This window comes from Pleurodeles waltl, chromosome 4_1, assembly GCF_031143425.1.
Source record: "Pleurodeles waltl isolate 20211129_DDA chromosome 4_1, aPleWal1.hap1.20221129, whole genome shotgun sequence".
NCBI classification, from domain to species: domain Eukaryota; kingdom Metazoa; phylum Chordata; class Amphibia; order Caudata; family Salamandridae; genus Pleurodeles; species Pleurodeles waltl.
In genome coordinates, this window is record NC_090442.1 from 710,775,844 (window position 1) to 710,799,816 (window position 23,973).

The window sequence follows — 23,973 nt, forward strand, 5'->3', positions numbered from 1 at the left end:
TGGCCCATCTGGCCTTCGGTTTGCTTGATCTTTTTTTTTTCTTTCCTATTGAGCTCCTTGGAGACAGGGTTTATTGTAGTATTCATGTATATGCAGACTTGGTTGCCTACGTCAGAGGCTCCCCTCCCATTGCTTTTCACCAGCCCTAAACCGGTGGTGGTCATCAAGCCTTATTCACTAACATTTTGAATGTGAAGTACTATTTGGTGCTTTTCAGCTTGCTTTACCGTAACCACTAATAGGTCCTAACAGTCACTTACTTCACTGCGAGCGAGAGTGTTAACATTTACCCAGTGTAAGCAGTGTTTTCTTTTAATATGGCTATCTAAGAGGCCGTATGGAGCTCTTGCATGGTTTTAATGCACATAAGGCATATAGTATTCCTTATTGCTGGTACTTAATAAATAAGTTAAAATATAAATGTCATTTCTTTGTGGGTTGTTTATTTACTTCACTAGTTATAAATCTCCAAAATGTGTGAAACTACTTTTAGAAGGGGTCAGGTCCTGTTTCTAATCAGATTGATGTGAAGAAGCTGATATTTAATTAGACCATAACTTACCTTAATATTATCTTGTGGATGTATTGCTTCTAATTATTCTAACTTTTCTTTTTTAGGTTTGTTAGCATCAGTGACATGTACGGTCCAACTGACATGGGAACTGAAAGTCAGGTTTGTATTATCTGTGAATAAGTTTATATTGGATTATCTTTCATTTTTTTGGTTTCTCAGCAGAAACTTACTAAAAACTTAATAAAAAAAAAAGCAGTGATTGATATACTACCAGCAGCTAAAATGTGCGCCTTAAAAGTTCAGTGTAATGCATTTATTTCACTGTAAGTGTAGTGCTTATTTATTTACAAAGCACCTTTACTGCAAACCTGCTTCTCTTACTTGTGTAGCAATGCTGTGGATTAATAGCCGCTCTTACTTTGAGTCAGTTTTAAGAGTAAATGCGTTTCATGGATATGTTTCAGAATTCATTAAACACAGTAAGGCATTAGGAAAACCTCTGTAATTCACTGAAAGAAACTACTAACTCACCTGGTGTACACTGAGGTCGTTAGGTCGATTACAAGCATATATTGCAGTGTGGTAATGCAGCTATGATTTAAAGTGGGTGGCGGCCACTACGGAGTGAACAAATCGGGACAGGGCGGTTCTGACATCTCTTATTTTTCATTGGTGGTTGAATAAGGCTAGGGTTATGAATAGCATTTTGGGAGATACAGCAGTGCGGAAGACAATAGAATACATATTTTGTTTATAAAGATTACATTCTCCTATTCTTACACATGATTTGACAAATCACAGCGCTTTCACTTTATAAGGTCTTCTGTTTGCTGCCTTGTGCATATACTTTATTGGAGGCTGTTTGGGCTTACAGTGATCCAAAGTTGTAACTGGGTGACCTACTCCATGGCAATAAAAAACATTTATAAATTAATCTGTTACATTAGCTATAAAGGGTGTGAAGGGGAGACGAGAGGTAATATTTGTTTAAAAAACATTCATTTGACGACTTGAAAATGGTTACATTGGCGTTCTTTACATTCCTGGAGGAGTTTATTCATGCGTTTTAAGCTGTCTGATTAGAAGTTGTACAACAACAAATCTGGAGGTGTCCATACTGTGCCATTGTGCATGCAGGCTCAGGGTCGTAAAATGTTGTGTACGTTTTAAATGTTAGTTAAAAAAGGCATAAAAAGAAGTGAAAGACCATATTCATTTTAACAGTCACCTTTGTTTGCAATCTGGGATCGTGTCTCCCCCCTGGCCCCATGTAAAAAAAGTATTTTGTCTTGGAAGCTGGGAATGTTAACCTTTTATATATCCTTTGTTCAGATATTCATTTCCCGCACTTACGATCCTACCACCCACTTCGAGACTACGTGTGATGACATCAAAGATATCTATAAGAGGATGACTGGATCCGAATTTGACTTTGAGGAAATGAAACGCAAGAAGAGCGACATCTTTGGAGATGACCAACAATAAACTGTTTTCCACATAGGAGAGAGAAAAGTCTGCTAACACAAATCTATGTTTCAGGAACTTAATGAACACTGTATAAAAATGAGTATTGTAAGTCTGCTTTTGTAAACTCATCTTTTGAGGGATCGAAGAGTATTGCACTGGTAACTGCTCCCATTTTTGAATATCATGTATGAATCTTCATTGGGGATGCTGTCCATAATTTGCAAATTACTGTTAGATTTTTTTTCCACCCCTGTCAAAATAAACAATTGCAAACACACAAGCTCAAAAATGCTCAACGTAAACTGCAGAATTACCCTTGAAAGTGTTCTGAAAGTACAATATTAGCATTTGATTTCATATTTAATTGATGCGCTAAGTATACTATGTAATTAGGTGTTACACTGTTCCTGATTTGGTTGATCAGTGAAATTCAAATGTTGCCATTCTTCCTCGCATTAGGATGACCCTGAATTTTCCACTCCATGGATTTGGACAGTGACTCAAAGTATTCCCCCATGAGTCTTAACCTTTCTTTTTTTGTGCAAGTTTGTACCATTTAAGTGTCCCAATTCAATGCAGCCACACATGATGTTGGTTTATGAGTTTGGGAACAAATCTCTCCCAGGGCTGAGCTTTTAAACTGTTACAGCAGCTGGGACATAAATGTGCCTACGGCTTACTTACTTTGTGTTTTAATCCAATAAAAAAATGACAAAGAAGAAAACATTTAAAAATAGGCGAAATTTGAAGGCCTTTTCTGTATTATACATGATTTCTTTGAGACAAGCAGCACTGCAATGAGGATATGATGGCGCTTGGAAGTAATTTCTTACTCTACTGGGCTCCAAATGAATACTGCACTGCAAAGTAATAACAAAACCGAACCAGGAGACAGCAGTATGTTTCTTTTTGTTTGTTTTGTCGTCAACTAGTGCTTTGTTTGAAAAATTTAATGGTTTATTCCACTTTGTTTTATTGCATTTTCTCAACTTACAGAAGGACTTGAGTACCACATGATATTCCATAAAATTATACTGTTACAACAAGGTGGCTAAATAATGAAACAACTTTTCAATTTCTCTAACATGATACTTGATTCATCACCCTTTTTTCAGTTTTATAAGTATTTGTAAAATCATGCGGAAGTTCTGCAATTAGAAACCTGATTTAGCTGCCACAAGATAGCTGAGTTAGACTCCAGGGCTTAATATGCTATTAAATTTACAAGGGGGGCCTGCTACATATGCAGGCATACAGCTTAGCCTAATCTTTGAAATTCTTTTTACTTGTTGAGCAGAGGATTGGCACAGGTCACACAACTCTACTGAATATTCTTTTTCTTCTGCGTTCCTTTGGTCACATTTTGGATGGCATAAAGCTTCCTTTTCAGGTTGGTGTAGCCAGTAATTGCAATTAGGCCGATAGGCTAAAGGTCAACACACCTCAGAAAGTACGACATTGGTCAGCCCATATTCATCAGTAATTGGTTATAATAATTGTTAGTCTTGATATAGCTCAAAGGCATTTTATTTGAAGTCTTCATAGTGAAACATTTTTACCCCCTCTCTAAGAAAGTGCCCTTTTTGACATGGTCAGCTTATTGGTTTTTTTTTGTTTTTTTTTTGCCCTAGTACTGACGGTTTTTGACTGAAAGTCCACTGGGCCCCTGCTAACCATTCCCCTGTGCCACTGCCCTTTCCCTTAAAACAAGGTAAATGTATATTTGTAACCGGCAGGGACATCAGCACCCCTGTAAGTCCATAGTAAATAGTACCCTGGTACATAAGGCATGGTACTAAAGTGGTTACCTAGTGGCTGCAGCATGTATATGCTACCCTAAGGGACCCACACTCAAACATGTGCAGACTGCTATTGCAGAATGCGTGAAATGGCGCAAACCATTTTGAAAACATGACTTTGCACACACCCACTGCATGTAACATATGTAAGTCACCTCTATATCAGGCCTTAGCGCACTAATGCATTGTGCATTATATTACTTATTGAGGGTACTTCTGCACAAATAAATTACCCCTGTGATGCCTAGTTCCATTGCTATATATTGCAAGTGTACGGGAAGCCATTTTTGAGAACATGTACTGTACACTGGTCATTGTGAGTTACCCAACTACATGATGAATTCACTGAAAATACAGGTGTTTGGTATCAAACACCTCATCTTACTAAACCCATACTCTTGCCAGTTTCAGATTTCTGACATGCACCGGGAGGGCACCTTAGAGGTGCCTCCTGAAAACACACTAGTCACTCTTAGAGTGATGGCTGACTGGTATCCACTAGCTGACACCACAGATGAGCTTCCGTCCTCCCCTGCCCCCTTGCAGGTAGAGCTTGCACTCTGGGGCCAGAAACAATTTCTGCTCCGAAGGAAGGTGATCACACCTCCAGGAGGATGGCTGTCATTTTAGCATATCTGAGCCATGGGATTCAAACAAAGCCCCTGATGCCTTTGATATATGACCCTGGCAGTCCAGGGGAATGCCACCTCCTGCTCTGAGACCCATTTGGCACCAGAGCAGGCAAGAAATTAATTATTCAGGAGGAGTTTCACTTCTAGGCTAATTAAACTGCTGAGGTAGTCGACAATTGAGGAAGGGTCCAGACCCCCCCCTCCCTCCCCCCCCCCTCTTCAGGTGTGGTTGACCACCATTTGGTGCTTAGTCAGTCCTCTGTGTGACGTCAGATGGGGCCACAGAAGTTCCTGGGTGTGGGCTCCATCTTCAGATTCTTTTTTCCGTGGTTGAGTCTGGAAGCACGACAGAGGAGCTCCCAAACTTTTTCGGAAAAGCATAATTAAAAAAAATAAAACAATTAAAAAAAAAAGGAAACCTCGAAGTCTACATCAAAGGAGACAGCGAGAGAAGAGAGACCTAGCTGCGCCCCATCGGAGGCTTCTGCACAAAAACACCCGTGGACCCGGTCGGGGTCACTGGTGGATGAAATCGGACTCACCACCGACTGAGAATGAAGACAGAGGTGGCAAGTGAGGTCCCTGGAAAATACCCCTTTTACATGTTGCCTAAAGTGCAAAAAGGTACCGCCAATGAGGTATGCAACCTCTGCATGCCCAAAGACCACAAGGATGAGGACTGAACGGCCTGCATGGAAACCTCGCCTTAAACTCTAAAGTTACAATGCAGGCAAAGATTGGAACACTACACCATGTCCCAGAAGCAAAAGTCATTCCGATATCTACACCTCTCGAGCGATGGCAAGGAGAACGTGGAGGAGGCTGAAACAGAAGGGGGGTGGGCAGGAGGGGTGGCTCAGATGTCAAAATATTTAAGTCACAAACTGAGAAAGTCCAACCACAAAAGGAGGGGTTGAAGGATGCCGAAAGGAAGGTAAGACTGACCAAAGGCTCGGACCCTAAGTCCTCAAACAAACCAACAAAAGCAGCTTTGGCGCCAATGACAACAGTGACTGAAGGTCAGCAAAAACAGAACGAGTTGAGCGGATACCAACCAAAGGCCAAAAAGCATTGTCGAAAGACCCGGAACACAAGGCCAGAATGTCGAAGATGCCAGAATGTGCACCCCCCCCAAAAGGAAAGATTTGACATCAGATGAAGCAGACCTACAGGCACTAGAGCTCGAAAGAAAGAGAAAGTTCAAAGCTTAAATGGCCGCTCTCATCCAGAGAAGAAGGGAATTTGATGATTCCTTGAAGAAATTCACATGGCAGGATCTCAACGTCGATTCACCTGAAGAGGGTCTAGACAACTACCCATTGAGGCCATCTCCACTGGATGACCTGGCCATGTACAACAGCCTTGTGAATGGGGCTGCAGACCCCTTTGGGGTATAGCTGGAAGAGGAGTGAAAGGAGGGATCATGCTTTCTCCTACAGACACTATTGCCACCCCAAAAGGAAATCCTTCTCTTACCCATGCTGCCCAGCATCCTGGATCAGGGTAAGGAGGCCTTTGAGGAACCAGCTAATGCAAGGGCCCCGAGTGGAGAAAAAATGCCAACAGTCCACGTAGGGCCCTAAATACATCAAGGGCAATGTCCCCGCAGACTCCATTATTGTGGCCACTGTGTGGAAGAGAAACATCATGCCCACCTCCACCAGTCCCCCTAGCAAAAAGGAAAGTACGAGAAAGAGCCTTGGGCAGGGTCGGGGGGGAGAATGGAATGGAAAGGGAGGCCACCACACAATGGAGGGTAGCCAATTCCAATGCCCTCATGAAACCACTACGGACATCAGCAATGGTAAGAAATCACAGACCCCCATGCAACATCTCCCTGAGGATTACAAAAAGAGACCCAAGGGGATCAGTCAGGAAGGGAAGGGCAGGGCATTCCAAATACATGTCTAAAGTCAGCACTAGATGTGGCAGGTATGGCCAGTAGACATATGTGCACAGGTACCACCCTAAGGAGGCACACTTGGCTAATGATGCAAGCCTGAGGTACAGGTCTCAATAATAAACATTTCCTTCATAGAGGACACCCTTTTCAAACAGGCAGTGGGAGACATACATAGACTATGGAGAGAGAGGAGTAATCCCACAAATCCGCTAACTCCCAACCATAGCTTACTTCATCACAAAGTGGAGTGGGTTCATATTACCAAAGCAAATATCACCTCTAGCTTATCACCCTTCCGATTCTCGGTCCCCATTGAAAAATATTCTTTTATGGATTGAAAGGCCTCAACCACCTAATAGTGGCATGCTTCATCATTTGGCCAGTCCAACCTGCCAAACCAAGATGGTACTGGGTTTGGCAGTCTCAACTGTAGCCCCACAGGAGAACCTGCTTCTACTGGGACAGAGATCAGAATAATTTTTGTTCCGGTTAGTAAGAACCAGGGTTAAAAGAAATAATTAAAATACCTTCGTGCCTGTTTAAAGAGTACTTTATTGATGACGGTACGAGGTAGGGATAAAGTACAAGTCCGTGGTGTGACACTCATTTCAATGAACGAGTACACCATAATCGCTACTTTTTACAAATGCCAACATGTTGCCACCTTTTCACAAGTACTCACTTGAGAAAAACTTTCCTCCAGAAAGTCCTGTGACCTTCGTCAGGGCACAAAGTTTGTCTGATTTCCTACTGTTTGTCACATGTGCTCTTAAACATGTACCTAGGTAAGACTAATTCCTACCTGGTCCTCTAGGCATCTCCTACGGTCATTTATCTTCAGAAAGGAAAAATAAATCCTATTACTTGAGATTATACCCATTAATTCTGAATCAAAGACACTTCCTGTGAAACCGAAAACCACAAAAAATGTATAACACTGCACTCTGTATAAAAATGTGACCATTCACAAATCCAAAGTGGTGTCAAGCCAATTGGGTGAAAGCACAGTCTTAACCTTAAAACTCTATATACAGGGCATCTTACCCTGCAATTGTCAGGGCAAGGCCTCACCAGTTCTAGGGGAGTCTCGCTTATTGTCACACACGATATTGGTCAGAAAATATAGAAACAAGACAGAACAACAGGTACTTAATGTCAGCCCTTACTTGCTTGTTTGAAGCAGGTTACGGATACTATAGGGGAAATCAAAAAGGTTGTCCTCAAAAGAATTTCACAAGCATCCACTCTTCTCTAGCCTTATCTCAGGGAAGACTTAAATCTTATATTCATGCTTGTTTAATCATGCCCCCCCACCCGAGGCCTCTATTCTTATTACCCTACATTGAGTAAGCACAGACTTGGTTGAAACAGTGGTCTTTCTCATTTTCACAATTATGTAGTGTCTCCATTATCATTCATCAAACTGGTGCCAGCACTATCGTTTTGAAATGGAATACTCAGTTTCACATTGCTCTGTGGTCTCCAATAGGAGATAAATAACAGACTAGATATGTACACTAGTAATCAGAAATAGGCATAATTAGCTATAGAAAACAGTGCAAAAGCAGATAGGCAATAATGACCCTAGGGGAAGCCCAAACCATGTACTTAAAAAAATGGAATGCTTATGCAAGACCCCACCTAGGTAAGTGGAGTGTGTGGAGGGGAGCTCGGGGAACTAGGAAACCCCAAAGGTAAGTACCACAGTCTCCCCCAACGACCAGGAAGAAAGGAATAAGTTACTGGATTTTCCCCAAACCACCCAAAAGAAAGAAAATGCAACACCCAGACAAGACTGCAAGAAACCAGCGGTTGCTTTCTGAAGAGGAAGACCTGTGGAAGAAGGGGACCAAGTCCAGGACTCACAGAAGAGCCCAGGGGGAGCAGCAGCTACTACCCACCCAGCTGTGGTTGCAGGAGTTGGTCGATGGTAGGACGAAGACAGTCAGGAATGCAGCCTTGGAGCAGGTGAAGATGTCATGGAGGATGCAATCGACATCCCATGCCAAATGAATGATTGCAGTCGGCCAGTGGTGAGGAAGGGCCACCAACAAGCCTTAGCAAAGGCAGAAGTTGCTGTGAAGCAAAAGTGGAGCTGCAGGAGACCACCAAGGTCTGGGAGGACACAACCCACAGTGGAGTCCACAGAAGAAGCAGCACCCACAGGAGACCCACTGGATGAGGAACCAGGAGTCACAGCGGAGCCCACACCACAGGGAGAAGAACGCAGAGAGCTGTGCATCGCAGGAAGGAGGGCTGGGGCTACACAGAGCCTAAAGAGCCCTTGGAGGAGATGCTAACAAGCCTTGGTAGCTGCAAGAGTGGCAATGCACCGGAGTACTGTCATGCGTGGGAAGGCCAAGGCTTACCTCCACCAAAGTTGGACAGCTGGCAGAGAGGACCAAGAGGACTACTCCGGACCAACACCTGCGATGCAGGATCCACACAGCTGAGGATGAGGGGAGATCAACGCAGCCAGTCGCTGTCGCAGTTGGTGCCTGCGGATGAAGGTGAGTGACTCCTTCACTCCAAGGGCGATTCTGTCTTCCTTCTCATGCAGACCGAAGACTTGCTGCCCTCAGGATACGCAGCCAGGGCTGGAAGGAGCTGTGGAAACAATGTTGCAGAGTCTTCGTCATGGCTGCAGATTGTCGGTTCCTGGAGAGTCCAGTCACGGTTCCAGTGGCTGGAAGTCAAAGTAGAGTTTGCAGAGGCGTCTTGCTGGAATCTTGCAAGCAGAATCTGAGGACCCACCCAAGAGAGAGACCTAAAATAGCCCTGAAAGGGGGATTGGTCACCCAGCCAAGTGACCACCTATCAGGCTACCCCTCCCAAGCCATGTAATACCTATTTCCAAAGGGAGAGGGTGATACCACCACCACACCCCCTCTCCCAAAGGAAATCCTTTGTTCTACCTTCCTGGGCTTGAGCTGTTCAAGCAGCAGGAGGGAGAAATCTGACTGAGGAGTGGCAGCAGCTTGTCCTGCCCGTAAAACCCCAGAAGGCTGGTAGGAGCAATGCTGGGGGTCCTCTAAGCAGCCCCCAAAGTGCATGGAATCATACTTCCATTACTGGCAACAGTATTGGGGTATGATCCCTACATGTTTGATATCAAACGTGTAGGTTCGGAGTTATCATTATGTATCTGGACAGAGGTAGTGACATGTCCAGTACTCGCATTAAATTAAAGGGCGTCCCCACACTCACGAAGTCCAGGAAAATTGGTCTGGAGTTCGTGGGGGGGGCACCTCTGCTGGTGCAGGGGTGCCCTCTAAGCTAGGAGAGCCTGCCATTGGGTTGACTTATAGTGACCTGGTGCAGTGACCTTGAGTGAAAATGGGTGCATGCGCCCTTTCATGCAGGTCACAATGGCAGACCTGCAGATACACTTTGCGTGGGCTCCCCATAGGTGGCATGAATACATGTTGCAGCCGATGGGGGGGGATCCCCTGGTAACCCAATGCCCTGGGTACCTATACTAGGGACTTATATGGAGGCACCAGTATGCCAAATGTTGGGAGTAAGTAACCAAGTTTGAAGGGAGAGCACAAAATCACTGTGGTCTTGGTTAGCAGGATCCCCGTGAACACAGTCAAACACACTGACAACAGGCAGAAAATGGGGGGTAGCCATGCCAATAAAGAGGGTACTTTCCTTTACCGCCAAAACCAGTACCAGCTTGGTTTGGTGGGTTAGACTGGCCAAATGATGAAGCATGCCACTATTAGGGGGGTTGAGGCCTTTCCATCCATAAAAGGATATTTTTTCACTGGGGACTGATAATCAGGAGGGTGATACTCTAGCAGTGATATTTTCTTTGGTGTTATGAACCCCCTCCACTTTGTGATACAGTGGGTGACACCCTGCAACAAGTAAAACAGCACAATGAAACAGCAAGCGCAATGGGCGCACTCTACAGTTTAAGGGCACACATAAAAGGGGCACCCCAGTAGATGACCCGCGGACATACCGCTTTTTAATATATGACAGCAATGGGGGGGGGGGGGGGGGTCTTCTTTCAAAACTACACTACCACAGACTTAGCAACAATGTCAGCACCCACTAAGACAGCCCTTTCAAGTAAGGGTGAGAGGAAGAGGACCCACCAGCCCTCCCCCCGGGGTGTGGGAATCTCCAAAGAAGTGACTTGCAGGTCAAGGATGCTGAAAACACACCAGTGGGGAGGCAGACTCAAGGGGTTCCACCAGTAATGGAGAAATCACCAAATGGATCCTAAATATCACCTGATACATATGGCATAGAACTAAAGAAACAGCCTCCACAAAGACCTCCAAAGGTGAGGTCTTTCAAAGGAAAAGAACTAAAGCAACTCTGAAACAAAGTGAAAGAACTAATCTTAAAGAGAGCCATAAACTTGTGACAGCACAATGGGGGTTTATAAGCAAACTCATATGGACACAATGCTTCAAGATGACAAGCCTACAAGAAGTAATTCTTCTACTGCAGGAGGGAGATAACATGGTTGCCATAGACCTAAAGGATGCATTCCTACATATCCCTGTGAACCAAGGCCACAAGAAATATCTTCGGTTCATGTTAGACAAGGAACATTACCAGTTCACAGTGCTGCCCTTCGGTATAAAATCTTCTCCAAGAGTCTTTACCAGGGTTCTCTCTGAGGTAGCAGCACACTTAAGAAGGAAAGGAATCACTGTTTATCCATACTTGGATGGCTGGCTAATAAAGGCACAATCAGGGAGCAAATACAAGAGAAACTTACTGTCATGCACATTTTACAGCTCCTGGGGCTTACAATAAACCCAAAGAAGTCTAGTTTGCAGAGGTATGCCCCCTGTCCAAGTAGGGACCACAATCCTAGTCAGGGTAAGTTACAACACAATCCAAATTATCCTGTGTTCACCCTCTCGTAGCTTGACACAGCAGGCAGCCAACTTTTAAGGCAATGTGTAAAGTAAGTGTGCATAGCTCATACAGTAATACAGTGAAAATGCCACGGAAATTACTCCACACTAATTTTGAAAAATAGATATTTTTCACAATAAAATAAGATCAAAAAGACAAAAATCCAATATGCACAAGTCAAGATATAACTTTCTAAAGGTTTAAATGAGTCTGAATCCTTAAGAATCAGTTGTTATATCCTTATAACACAGTACCTGGGATGTGTCAAAAATAACAATGCACCGGGCCTGCAGAGGAGGAGATGTGTTGGAAAAATAAGGCGCTGCATTAGATTTTTTGGTGTGCCACAGATTATGTGGTGTTTCTTTCTATGCTGCAAGATGATGCGTAGATTTCCAGAAGGCCAGCCTTGGTTCCTCACTGCAATGCCTGGATATCTTGATGCCCAGGGATGATGCGTTGAGAATCCTTGATGCTCTAATAGAATGAGCAGGCACTGTGTTGATCCTGTAGGCGATGCAGCAATTTTTCCACTGCGAGGTAGGCGCTGCATCAGTTTCAGGAGGCGTTGCATCAATTTTCTGACGCACTGGGATTTCTTTCTCTGGGGTGAAGTCTTTGTGGCCCTGAGACTTCAGAACAGGAGGCAAGCTCAATCCAAGCTGTTGGAGACCACTTGTGGGGAAGGTAGAGCCCTTTCAGCAAAGTCAGAGGCCAGTAGGGCAACAAGCAGGGCAGCAGTCGTTCTCAGCAAAGCAGTCCAGATGAGTTCTTTGGGCAGCCAGACAGGGGCTTGACAGAGTCCAAGTGTAGCTCTAGAAGTGTCTGATTTGGTGGTATCCAAGACCCAGTATATATATACCCAAAAGTGCCTTTGAAGTGGGTGAAACGTCAGTGAGTGGATTTGAAGTGCACAAGTTCCCCTTTCAGCCCAGTCCTGTCTGTCAGCATCCCTGTGAGGGGTTATCAGTCCTTTGTGTGAGGGCAGGCCTCTGGCCTTTGAAGTGTGAGAGAGAGACCCTCCACCTGTCCTGCACAAGGAGACCCATTCAGTATGCAGATGTGACTGAGTGTCCTGTGTTTATGGCAGTCTGGATGGAATGCACAAGGGGAGCTGTCAACCAGCACAGAGCAGACATGCATTGGAGACAGGGCTGTAAGGAACAGATGGCAGTAAGAGCATAGAAATGCGCACTTTGTAAAAGTGGCATTTTTAAAATAGTAATATTAAATCCAACTTCACCAGTAAGCAGGATTTTCTATTACTATCCTGGCCATACTAAACATGACAAGGCTACTCCTTCCAGATCAGAATCTACCACTTAGAAGAATATGAGGACAGTTCTAATGCTAGTCTATGAGAGGAGGAGGCCTCACAGTAGTGGAAAACGAATTTGTGAGTTTTTCACTACCCGGACTTGTAAAACACAATTGCATGGCCTACCTTTTACTCACATAGCACCCTGCCCTAGGGGTGACATATGTAGAAAAAAGGAAGTTTAAGACTTAGCAAGTAGTTTTAAATGTCAACTCGAAGTGTCAGTGAATCTGCAAACACAGGCCTTGCAATGGCAGGTCTGAGACATGGTTAAGGGGCTACTTATGTGGGTGGCACAATCAGTGCTGCAAGCCCGCTTGTAGCATTTCATTTACAGGCCCTAGGCACATGTAGCGCACTTTACTAGGGACGTACTGGTAAAATAAATATGCCAATTGGGTAGCAACCAATGTTACCATGTTTAGGGGAGAGAGCACATGCACATTTGCACTGGTCAGCAGTGGTAAAGTGTGCGCAGTCCTAAAATGAGCAAAAACAGTTCAGAGAACTGGAGGGAGGCAGGCAAAAAGTTGGGGGATGACCCCTCAGGCTTTCAGGTCTAACACATAACACTGATCCCTCATGCGGCCCACCTAGGAATGGATCTGAAGCAAATTGTCACAAGCCACAGGGAGTTGGGAGGATCTAGTGGTTGTCACAACAAAGGGAAATGAAGTGGTGGGACACAACAAACATGAGCATAGGGAGAGCTTTCAAGATACCAGCTCCAACTGTTACCATAACAAGGGACGCATAACACAAGGGCATGAGAGCTCTCACCGGCACTCTGAAGGCAGGGGGCTTCTGGAACGACTCAGATGCAGCGAAACACATCAACTACCTAGAACTGAAAATAGTCTTCCTAGCCCTAAAAGCCGTCGGAGCACACTTGACAGGCAGAACAGTTCTGATACAAACGACCATGTTCTGCCTGAGCAAACAAGGAGGGAACAAAACCCTTCACCCTGTCAAAGCTAGCCCATGCCATCTGGCACTGGTAGTACTGCACCAAATAACTCTCCAAATGATTTACTTACCAGGAGCTAAGAAAAGCTAAGCAGAAAGGAGAACAGCTCACATGCGTGGAAATTAAAGCAAGAGGCCATCCAAAGGATTTTCAACACATAGGGCACACCAAGCATAGACTCTTTTGACACAGCAACAAACACAACATTCCAGTACTTCACCTCCAGGTTTCCACACCCCCAGTCAAAGGGAATGTCCTGTCAATAAATTGGTCAGGGAAATTTGCATACACTTTTCCTCCAATTCCCCTAATCCATAATGTGCTGGAGAGGGCCAGACACTCAAGGAGCAAAATCATCCTAATAGCCCCACAATGGGCAAGGCAGGCCTGGTACTCAGATCTACTGAAGATGTCTAGGGGGCAGATGATCTCACTGAAACCAGTAAAGGACCTACTGACAATACAATACAGGGACGGCTATCACCCAGAACCAGCTGCACTCAACTTAGCAGCTTGGCTCCTGAATACCAAGGACGATGAAAATCCTGAGGGAAGCAAGGAAACCAAGCACACAAAAATACTACACGCCTAAATGGAAGAGATACATCCATTTGTGCATAGACAACAACAAGATGGACTCAAGGACACAGTACTAATGTACCTCACCCACCTGCTACGCAGTAGCCTCACCTCTGCATCAATAATGGTACATCTGGCAGCTATAGTGGCATACACTGTGGGCCAGTCTCTTTACATCAAGAGTAGTAAAGAGAGTCCTAAAAGGATTAAAGAGAGTGGCATCACCAAGATCGGCACCACCAAGATCAGCACCAACACAGTTGAGGAACCTGAGCAGGACTCTAATGCAATTAATGGCAGAAGCATTCATACCCATGCACAAATCAGATCTGAAGTCACTCTCCCTAAGGACAGCCTACCTGATAGCAATCACATCACTGCACAGAGGCTGCAAACTGCAAGCACTAACAGTACAGGAACCTTACTCTCAGATCCAGACAGACAAGGTGGTCCTCAGAACTAACCCTCAGTTCTGAAACCAAAGTTTGTAACGCAGTGCCACGTTAATCAAAGCATACTGTTACCGACTTTCTTCCAGGAACAAAAAACACGAGCAGAAAGAGCCCTCCACAATTTTGACATTCAAAGGCCCTTAATGTACTACCTACAGGAGGCAAAAGCATTTCACAAGGGAAACAAGCTTTTTGGGTCATTTGCCAAAGCAAACAAGGGATCGCCGGTATCCAAAGCAAATATTGCCAGATAGATTGTTGCCACCATCCAAATCTGCTACGAAAAAGCAGGGACACAGCTAGCTACGAGACCCAGAGCACACAGAAAGAAAGGCACCACACTGGCGTACCTGGCAAACGTACCTATCGAGGAGATCTGTGCCGCAGCTACATGGGCATTGTCCACACACCTTTGCAAAACACTACTGTGGGGACATTCAGATGAACAAGGAAGCACAAGTAGGACAGAAGATACTATGACACCATTTGCTAACTCATTCACATTTCATCACAGCCACCCCAGAGGAGGGGATACATCTGTATCATCTAATGTGAATCCTGGGGTAGGTCAAGGCACAGAGAAGAGCTAGAGGAGGAAGAAGCAATTCTTGTGAGACTAGCCAGACGGACAGCCCTTGAAGCCAAAATCCGTTCTATAGAGCAAGAAAGAACTGAGTTGGGTCTAGAACCCATAAGTGGTGGCTACAACAAGTGCAATTATAAGGATTGACCATAGACACTCGGACTGTCTGCTGTGGGAGCTAATCTCAGGAAAGTGCAGGGATAAACTCCTGACACTGGATGAGGAAGAAGCGGAGTCCTCTGAGCTCATGAAGGATATCCTGATTGAGGGCTTTAGACTCACCACTCAGGAGTACAGGATTAAATTCAGAGAGACTCACAAAACTGTTAGTCCTGGTTAGATTTTGTAGACCTCTCAGTCAAAACACTTGCGACCAGATTTAAGAAAAGTGGTACTACACCCAGTGCCATGCCACCTATCTTGCGCCACCCCCTAACTCCACCATGTGTGCGCCATATCTAACATACAGCGCACCATGGTGGTAGTTAGAAAACTAGTGTCAAACTTTTCGATGCTAGTTTGAAGCTTTGCAGGTTTAGCGTAAAAAATGTTGATGCTAATCCTGCAAAGCCCATTATGATTAATGGTGTGCCTCCTTTAAACGCCTGCTCTGAGCAGGCGTTAAAAGTGCAGAAAAAATGATGCAAAGAAATCCCTTAGATTTCTTTGAGTTATTTTGTGGGCCCCCTAATGGGGGGATGCCCCCTTTGCATACATTATTCATGGTGCATGTATGATGTAGCACAAAAGGTTACAAAGAGGTGCAGTGCATGCATTGTGCCACTTTGTAAATCTGGTGCAATGTTTTTTTTTAACCATTTAACACCACTTTCGTGTTAAACAAATTACGCTAATGTGTTGTTAGATGACGCAAGGGGCTCTTAAATCTGCCACTTGGTTGCTGGTTGAAAGGCAGTAAGGTGCAAGATTGTGAAGGGCTCTAAAAAATTTCTAATGATAAGGAAAACACATCTGATGAGTAATTGTACTTCTGAAATATTGCATCAGTACTTAGTGGACTTCGGGTTAGTCTCTCCTAAAGAGTCTGGGAAGAAGGCTTAACTTTGAGTCAAAACAAGGGTGTCAAGGAAGACCCATGGTGGGGGTGACCAAACAAAAGGGGTGACTTTCCCCCCAGGGAAGGATGTGGGACATAAAAGGGAAAACTCAGAGCCTTCCAAACACCCCCAAAAGCCTGTTAAAAAGGGTGGGCCCCAAGGCTTTGCGATCCAATTTTTGGAATCATGAGGCTTGGTGGCATCTCTGCAAGCATAGTGGTCACCAAACTGGGGACTCTTCCTGTCCCAAAAAGGCTTCCATTAGCCAAACACCTCTAGGAGTTGTTAGTCTGCAGATGGGAATCCTTGGTGTGCCCCTACCAGAGAGCACACTGAAGCTATTTTAATCTCAGAGGGTGGGTAAAATATGGCTACTTAGGCTGTCTGGTCCAGTAACCTGAAGAGATATAGACAAAAGCCACATATTAGTGGGGTTTAAATAGAAGCACTGAGGGATACCGGTGCAAGTGTCTCCTTCGTGACTGATAAGCTTTTATCCCCAGAACAGTACTTAACAGGACAGGCATATCCAGATATCAATTCTGATAACATTGTCAAAGGTAATCCTATGGCTATGGTGACCTTGGAATAGGTAGGGGTTACTGGCCAAAAGAAGGTGGCCGTGTTCTTTGAAGTTCCAGTAGAATATCTGCTCGGTAATGATGTGGAGAACCCAGCATGGACTGAGATAGAGATGAGAATCAATGCATTCATGCTGGGGATACCAGAATAGGTGTGTATACAAACATGATCACAGAGCAAAGCCCAGAGTAAAAAAGAGGTATCAGGGCAAGGAATAATGGCCTAATCCTACAAGAGAAAAGGCAATAAAGCTGAGAACCACCTTCTTATGAGATACAAGCTTAGGTCCCCTCTCCTCAAGGGCAAGACTGTCATTCCTTGAGGGAACTGAGCCCCAGGAATTTGGGGCTTGCACAGCAGAGCTCCTAGGCCCCGGGGGAAGGGACCCTCTAGGGAAGATCTTTGCCATGGAAAGAGGACCTGTCCCACATCAGGGCCTGAGATAGCAAGCTGCTGACAAGGAAAGGGGGGATGCCAGTGGCTTCCACATGTTCCATTTGGAGGAGGAACTCCTTTTTACTGCGGCCAGAGACCCCACACTTGGTGCCACTAGTAGAGTGGTAGTGTGTCAGCAATACAGACTGTTCTTGCTCACCTTAGCACAAGACATCCCACTAGCTGGGCATCTTGGCCAAAACTTGGAGTAGGTTACTCACCCACTTTTACTGGTCAGGCATATCTCAAAAGGGTAAAGGAGTTCTGCAGCTCCTGTGTCACTTGTCAAGCCAGCGGCCAGGTGGCAAACCAAAGGCCCCCTGAATTCCACAGTGGTTGGGGTTCACTTTGATTGACATTATTGGTCTCCTTGGCCCTCAAACAGCATCAGGGAACAGTTTTATACTGGGGGTAGTGGATCATGCCACCGGGTATCCTGAGGCAGTTTCCCTTAGGACTGCCACTGCCCCTACAGTTGCCAGAACCCTCTTATTATATTTTTACTAGATTGGGTTTCCCCTAAGGAGGTGGTTTCGGACAGAGGTAGTACTTCATGTCTGCTTACCTAAAAACAATATGGAATAAATGCTGTGTGACTCATAGGTTCACTACCCCATATCGTCCACAAACCAATGATCTGGTTGAGAAAATCAACAAGCTCATGAAAGGTATGATCGTGGGTCTCCCTGAGAAATTCAGGAGATAGGATATCCTTTTGCCATGCCTACAGCACCCTCCTCTTCCACACACCCCCAATTAGGGCATAGAAGCAAATTTTTTGGGCCCACTGACAGGCACTGCACGAAACTCGCTTTACTTTGTACCTCAACTCCAGAGCTCTCAGTCACAGCCCATTACAACAATCTGTTAACGAGCCATGATTGAGAGCTTTGGAATTTGAGCCTACAGGCATTGTGATTTATTACAATGCCTGTCACCTGGTTTGTTCTCTCTGTCCACTCAACACCCCTCTACTGTTGAGGTCACCGCCCACCACTGCATTCCTGCTTTTTACCTACAAAGAGGTGCCATAGAATGGAGTGGGCTTCAGTCCCTTTGAGCTTCTGTTGGTCATCCTCTTAAGGGACCACTGAGTCTAGCAAAACTTATCATTGTGAATCATTTCTTGGCCTTCGTTCCAGGATGGCTAACAAAAAACAAATAAGAACCTAGAGGCCAGCCACGGGCTCCAGAAGTATTAGTTTGACCAAAAGGTTCCACTGGTTGCGTTTCAGCAATAGGAGAAACTATGGGATTTGGAGCCTGTGATACCGAGGGCCTTCAAGCACAAATCGAGTAGACTCTACCCTATCCTTGAAAGAAAAAGGGAGGTCACCTATGTGATGGACCTTGGAACTTCCAGAAGTCCTCACAGGGTTATCCTTGTTAATAGCCTTAAACTCTTCCACGAAAGGCTAACGTATGTAGGAAAGTTCCTTTTTTGACATGGTCACCTCCACTTTTTGCTCACTGGGACCCAGTACAACTCAGTACCTGCTAAACATGTCCCCAGTGCCAGTGATCTTCCCTAAAAGCAGATAACAATGTGTACAGTTGACACACTTCTATATCTTATAAGTGGTACCCCTGGGGCTTAAGGCAGAGGGTCCTTAAAGGCTGCAGAATGTATTGTGCCACTCTCCGGAATCCCCTAAAAACAAGTTGCACACAGCTGCCATTGCAGTCTGCGTGCCATTTGTTGAACTCACAGAGGCATAAAATAAGACATACACTCAAGAAGGAACTGAAGACCAATTGTTAGAAAAATAGTTACTTTGTTTATATTATGTTTCATCACTTCACATCACCAGAATACTTCAACAAGAATAAATACTGATGCACTTTTGAAGAACACAGGCAATATACTTGAAATGTCTCTAATGTGGTAGCACAATCCTATGGAGAAAAACACATATTGCACTACAGGTACTACAGGTACTCAGCAGTGGCTTACAGGACCAAACTTCTGGAGTTAGGTAAGTACAGGGCAAGGTCCAAGGCAGCACCACAGGTGACCTCGGGAGGCTCAGGGGCGCCTGGGTGCAGAGGCGCTTTTCAGCATCGGTTCCCCCTTTGGTTTCAATTGGAAACAGTCCTAGGACAAAGAGGTTGTATGTAGGGACTGCGGGACCAGCCCAGATGAATCAACAGGGGGGCTCATCTGCACGAGCACATATACCCCTGTGATACCTAGTTCCATTGCTATACATTGCAAGTGCTCAGGAAGCCGTTTTTGAGGACATGTACTGGACATTACAAGTTATCCAGCTACATGATAACTTCACCGAAAATACTGGTATCAAACACCTCATCTTAATAAATCTGTACTGTTGCCAGTATCAGATCTAATATGACATGAAAAGGCACTAGTCTCTTAGGCCCATGATGCACAACTGCACCAGGGCAGTTGTGTGTAAAAAAAAATGATTGCAGGCAAACTCCATGCCTTAGTACCATCCGTGTGCCATATTTAAAAAATGACGTACTATGGCACTAAGAAAAGGTTACAATAAAAAAAACATGGCGCTAACCATTGCGACATGCCGGAAAGAAAATTGGCACTAATGGTGTAAAAGTGGCATTAGAACGTTTTGTGGCACTTTTTTTATGCTAAACGTGTTAGCACCATACTTAACAGCATTAGCATTAAAAAAAAAAAAACATGAGAGCACGAAAATAAACGTAGGGGTACAAAGTGGAGAATGCTGGCCAGGAGAGATCCCAGAGAGACCCTAACGAGCACAGTATCAGCCAGGAGGGACCAGCAAAGCCCCAGGAGAAGAGGAAGCAGAAGTGTCGCTTTAGTGAGGAGGAGAATGACATTGTGGTCAGAGTGATGACAGAGCACCAACAACATCTCTTTGTCACCTCCAAATTGCCAGTAGGTAGGAGAGAGGCTATATGGCAGGCAATAGTAGATAAAGTCAACAGCAAAAAGGGTTGCATTGGGACACACAGAGTCAGAATCAAAAGGCCCCATCGCCACCAGAGCCTCACTTGTAGTGATGTTCTGGTGGCGCTATGCACTCCGACATATAGACAACGTGGTGTTAAGCCATTTGGTCCAGATTTATACTTTCTGATGCAAAACTGTGCAAATGCAGTTTTGCGTCAAATATTTTAGCGCTGGCTAGTATAATTTCTTAATGCTACCCGTGCGGCATATTTATGCTTTGACGCGCAGTGGCGCTAAGAACAGGTTAGAGTCATTTTTCCTGACGCTAACCATTGCACCTTTTCGTAGGGCAAAATGACGTTAACGCAGAAAAAATGACTCTAATCCGGTTTGCAACATGGAAAAACGTCGCAAAACAGATATGCGCCATTTTTCACCGCAATAGCATCAAAAAGAGATGCAAACGCAGCAAAAAGTGCTAAGGAGACCAAAAATGGACCCCAGAAGCCAGGAGAGACCCCAGGCAACCAGGAACCAGCCAGGAGGACACAGACAAACCTAGGGACAAGAAGAAGAGGAAGTGTCGCTTCAGTGCAGAGGAACATGAAATCCTGGTCAGAGAGATGACGGAACACCAGCATCAACTATTCATCACCTCTAAATTGCCAATTGGAAGGAGAGAGGCAATTTGGCAACACATTGTGGACAAGATTAACAGTGTGGCCGAAGTCAGGAGAACTGTCACTGAGTGTAAGAAACCCTGGCATGACGGCAAGCGCAGAACAAAGGAGAAAATGGCAAGGAACAGGAAGGCAGCACTGCAGGTGGGAGTCCAGCCTCGCAAGAGGACCTAGACAAGATTGAGGAGATGGTTGCAGCCGTCATCCCGGAGGAAATCGTCACAAGAATCGCAGGACAGGAAAGCGCAGACTACCAGGAAACAACACATATGCAGGGTAAGTTCCATGGGGGACAAAAATGCCTAAATGTCAGATGCAAGAAGGGGGAGGTACATACCTACTACACAATGCATGTCATCCCTGCCAATCAGGCAGTGGAAAGGGAAAAGGAGCACGGCACGGGTGCATGGGCATCAAGTGCCACAGCACAACACCAACAACTTTGCATGGGGGTACACCGCCATGCCAAGGCTGTTGGGAATGCTGAAGCAGACCAGGAGGGTAGGGTAGAAAGTAAAACTGGGCTGCTGTCACAGGACAGTTGGTATTGTCAGATTGTAATCTAGAGGACAAGGCCCAGTCTCAGGCCATTGGCTCAAGCGGCATTTACCTTTGACAACACTTGCTACTACTACCTATGCTGTATGTGCTGGTCAATTAGGAAATGGCAGTTAGGTGCCCCTGGCACAAACACACTCACAATGAGGGATCAGTATGATGAATTGATCAATCCCTATCCAAGTGCAACTCTTGTCAACTGCTCATGTCCATAGACTCAATAAATATCAGGAACTGTCACATATATTATGAAGTACACAGCAGTAATCTCATACCCATGCTGCCCATTCCAGGGTCTACCCTTGTGCCTGTGTCACAATAGCAGCAATGGCACCATGCAACATCTCAGGTGTCATAGTGCTAAGACAACTGCATTGACGGGGGAGGACGTGTGTAGCTAGGCAAACACACCTGCACAGTCATAAGAGGAAATGGAACTCTGCCAGGCCCATTAGTGCAATGCAATGTAGCACACATATGCAAACATCAGCATGAGAAACTACCAATGGTGACACCCGTATTGTTTCATGGAAATGCAATACATGGTATGGTGCTAGGTCTCAGCACCGTATAGGTGTATGTGAAAAATAATAGACTAGGACAGGGCCATATTGTAATGTGTGGTGCATGTGGCATCAGCACACCAGCAATCATTGCAAGAGTTCACCATGCTAATGGAAGCAGAGGGAGGGTTGATTAGGACAAGAAGGTGACAAGCCACAATTTGGATAGAAGCCACACCCAGAAGATGTGATGCCGACAAATCCCCCAACTGCCCACACTACAAGCGACATGCAGGTGGGGCATAGGCCTGAGAGACTACAAAAATTAATGACAGGAACAATGCATGGGAACCAAGATTACAATGTACCACCAATAGGAAGTCTGTGACGTCGCATTACAACTGCCACAACACAGACACACTAATTGTACAACATCTCATTGCAGAGGATGATGGCCCTTCTGTGGATCTGTCTGTCCTGGACTACCCTGATGACCTGGATGACCAGCTGACAACCATCAGCCAGGAAACCCTCCAAGATGTCCTGGGAACCCTCCAGACACCACCTCCAGCCTCAAGGAGGAGCACACATGTAGAAGCCATCCCAGAGAACCCACCCACCACCCCAGTAATACGACCTGCCAGCTCAAACACAGCTGAGGACTCTGATGACACTGGGACCACCTATGAGAGGACAGTTGTGGGAGTACAGTGGGAGCTGGCCAAGGAGGTGCGGATGGGGATGCAAACTATGGCAGCCAGCCTTGAGGGAATGCACATGTGCATGATGACATCTGCAGAACAGTCAGCAGCCATACAAGTCACACAATCACTACTGCAAGGAGTCCAACAGTGTGTGAGGGAGTTGCCACAACCCATGCCCTCCCAATCTTGCAGCTGCATGCATGACAACAAGCTGGACTCCCTCATGGCAGACATGGCTGCCTACCACAGGGATGTTGCTGCCATATTCAATAATCAGCAGCTCCTCCTTGCTGCATTTATGTCATATCTAGTTCCACATATGGCAGTTGCTGGGAATTTGGAGTCCACTTCTCCAACCACTGAAGTGTGTGTTGCCCCCTCAAACCCACCACCACCACCATCAAGGGCAGAGGAGACGACACACACATCAGAGGATGAAGATGTGGAACAGATCATATTCACCCGCTGGAGTACCTGGTAGCACCATCCCATACCACATGGGCACTGATTTTCCTGATGTTGCTACACTTGGTGGCATGCACTCTTTACCAACACACTGTTAACCCTAGCACTAGGGACTGCAATTGTCTCTCACTACCCAATTGGCAATTCATGTTCCTCTGCACTGAATGACACTTCATCTCGGCATGTGTAATGACATGTCTCTCAACCTTGCACTTGTGTTGCGTCTCAATAGAATGCTTTACACTGATGGGGTCACAAACCTGGACTATGTAAATACTGCACTACATCACTTTAAAATAAACAGCACCTACACAACCACTTTGTCTTTGTGTAATGTGATACATCTACTTTGCTGGAGATTTGTGATGCATGTAACATGTCAGTGGTCACAGAGTGTCAATACCAGAGTGCAGAAATAATGTGGGAAGATATTTATGCACAAGGGCCTTACTTCTAAATCTTCTGTGCTGCTTTTGCCTCATTTCTGAGGTAAAAGCAGCACAAACTTACAAAATATCTTTGTCATTTGTAAGTTTTCACTGCTGTTGCGTAAAAAAAAAAAAAGGCAAATGCAGTGTAATAATAGTATATTTTAGGCCCAATGTATCTACAAGATGAAACTCAATATATATATATATGTTCAATGGCATGTGTAGCTGCAGATACACATGCTGTGCATATCCCGCCATCTAGTGTTGGGCTCGGAGTGTTACAAGTTGTTTTTCTTCAAAGAAGTCTTTTCGAGTCACAAGACCAAGGGACTCCTCCCATTTCGGCTCCATTGCGCATGGGCATCGACTCCATCTTAGATTGTTTTCTTTCCGCCATCGGGTTCAGACGTGTTCCTCTTCGCTCCGTGTTTCGGTTCGGAAACTTAGTTAGATATCGGAAAAATCAACGGTATTGTTTGCGTTCGGTATCGGGTTAGTTAATGCAGATCGACACCGAATCAAGGAAAAGCTCCGGTGGCCCTTCGGGGCTTCGATTCCCCAGC

The 23,973-nt window shown here is 45.2% G+C and overlaps 1 protein-coding gene across 1 annotated transcript in view; it reads left to right on the forward strand.

Annotated features, from left to right (window-relative positions):
* The window catches only part of GDI2 (GDP dissociation inhibitor 2), a 148,100-nt gene extending 145,383 nt beyond the window's left edge, over positions 1 to 2,717 (forward strand). Inside the window, exons 10-11 of the mRNA XM_069229292.1 lie at positions 619 to 673; positions 1,847 to 2,717. Of these exons, the coding sequence (XP_069085393.1) occupies positions 619 to 673; positions 1,847 to 1,999 (208 nt within the window). The 3' untranslated portion in view covers positions 2,000 to 2,717. The remainder of the gene's footprint in view (positions 1 to 618; positions 674 to 1,846) is intronic.
* Positions 2,718 to 23,973: the final 21,256 nt, after the last annotated feature.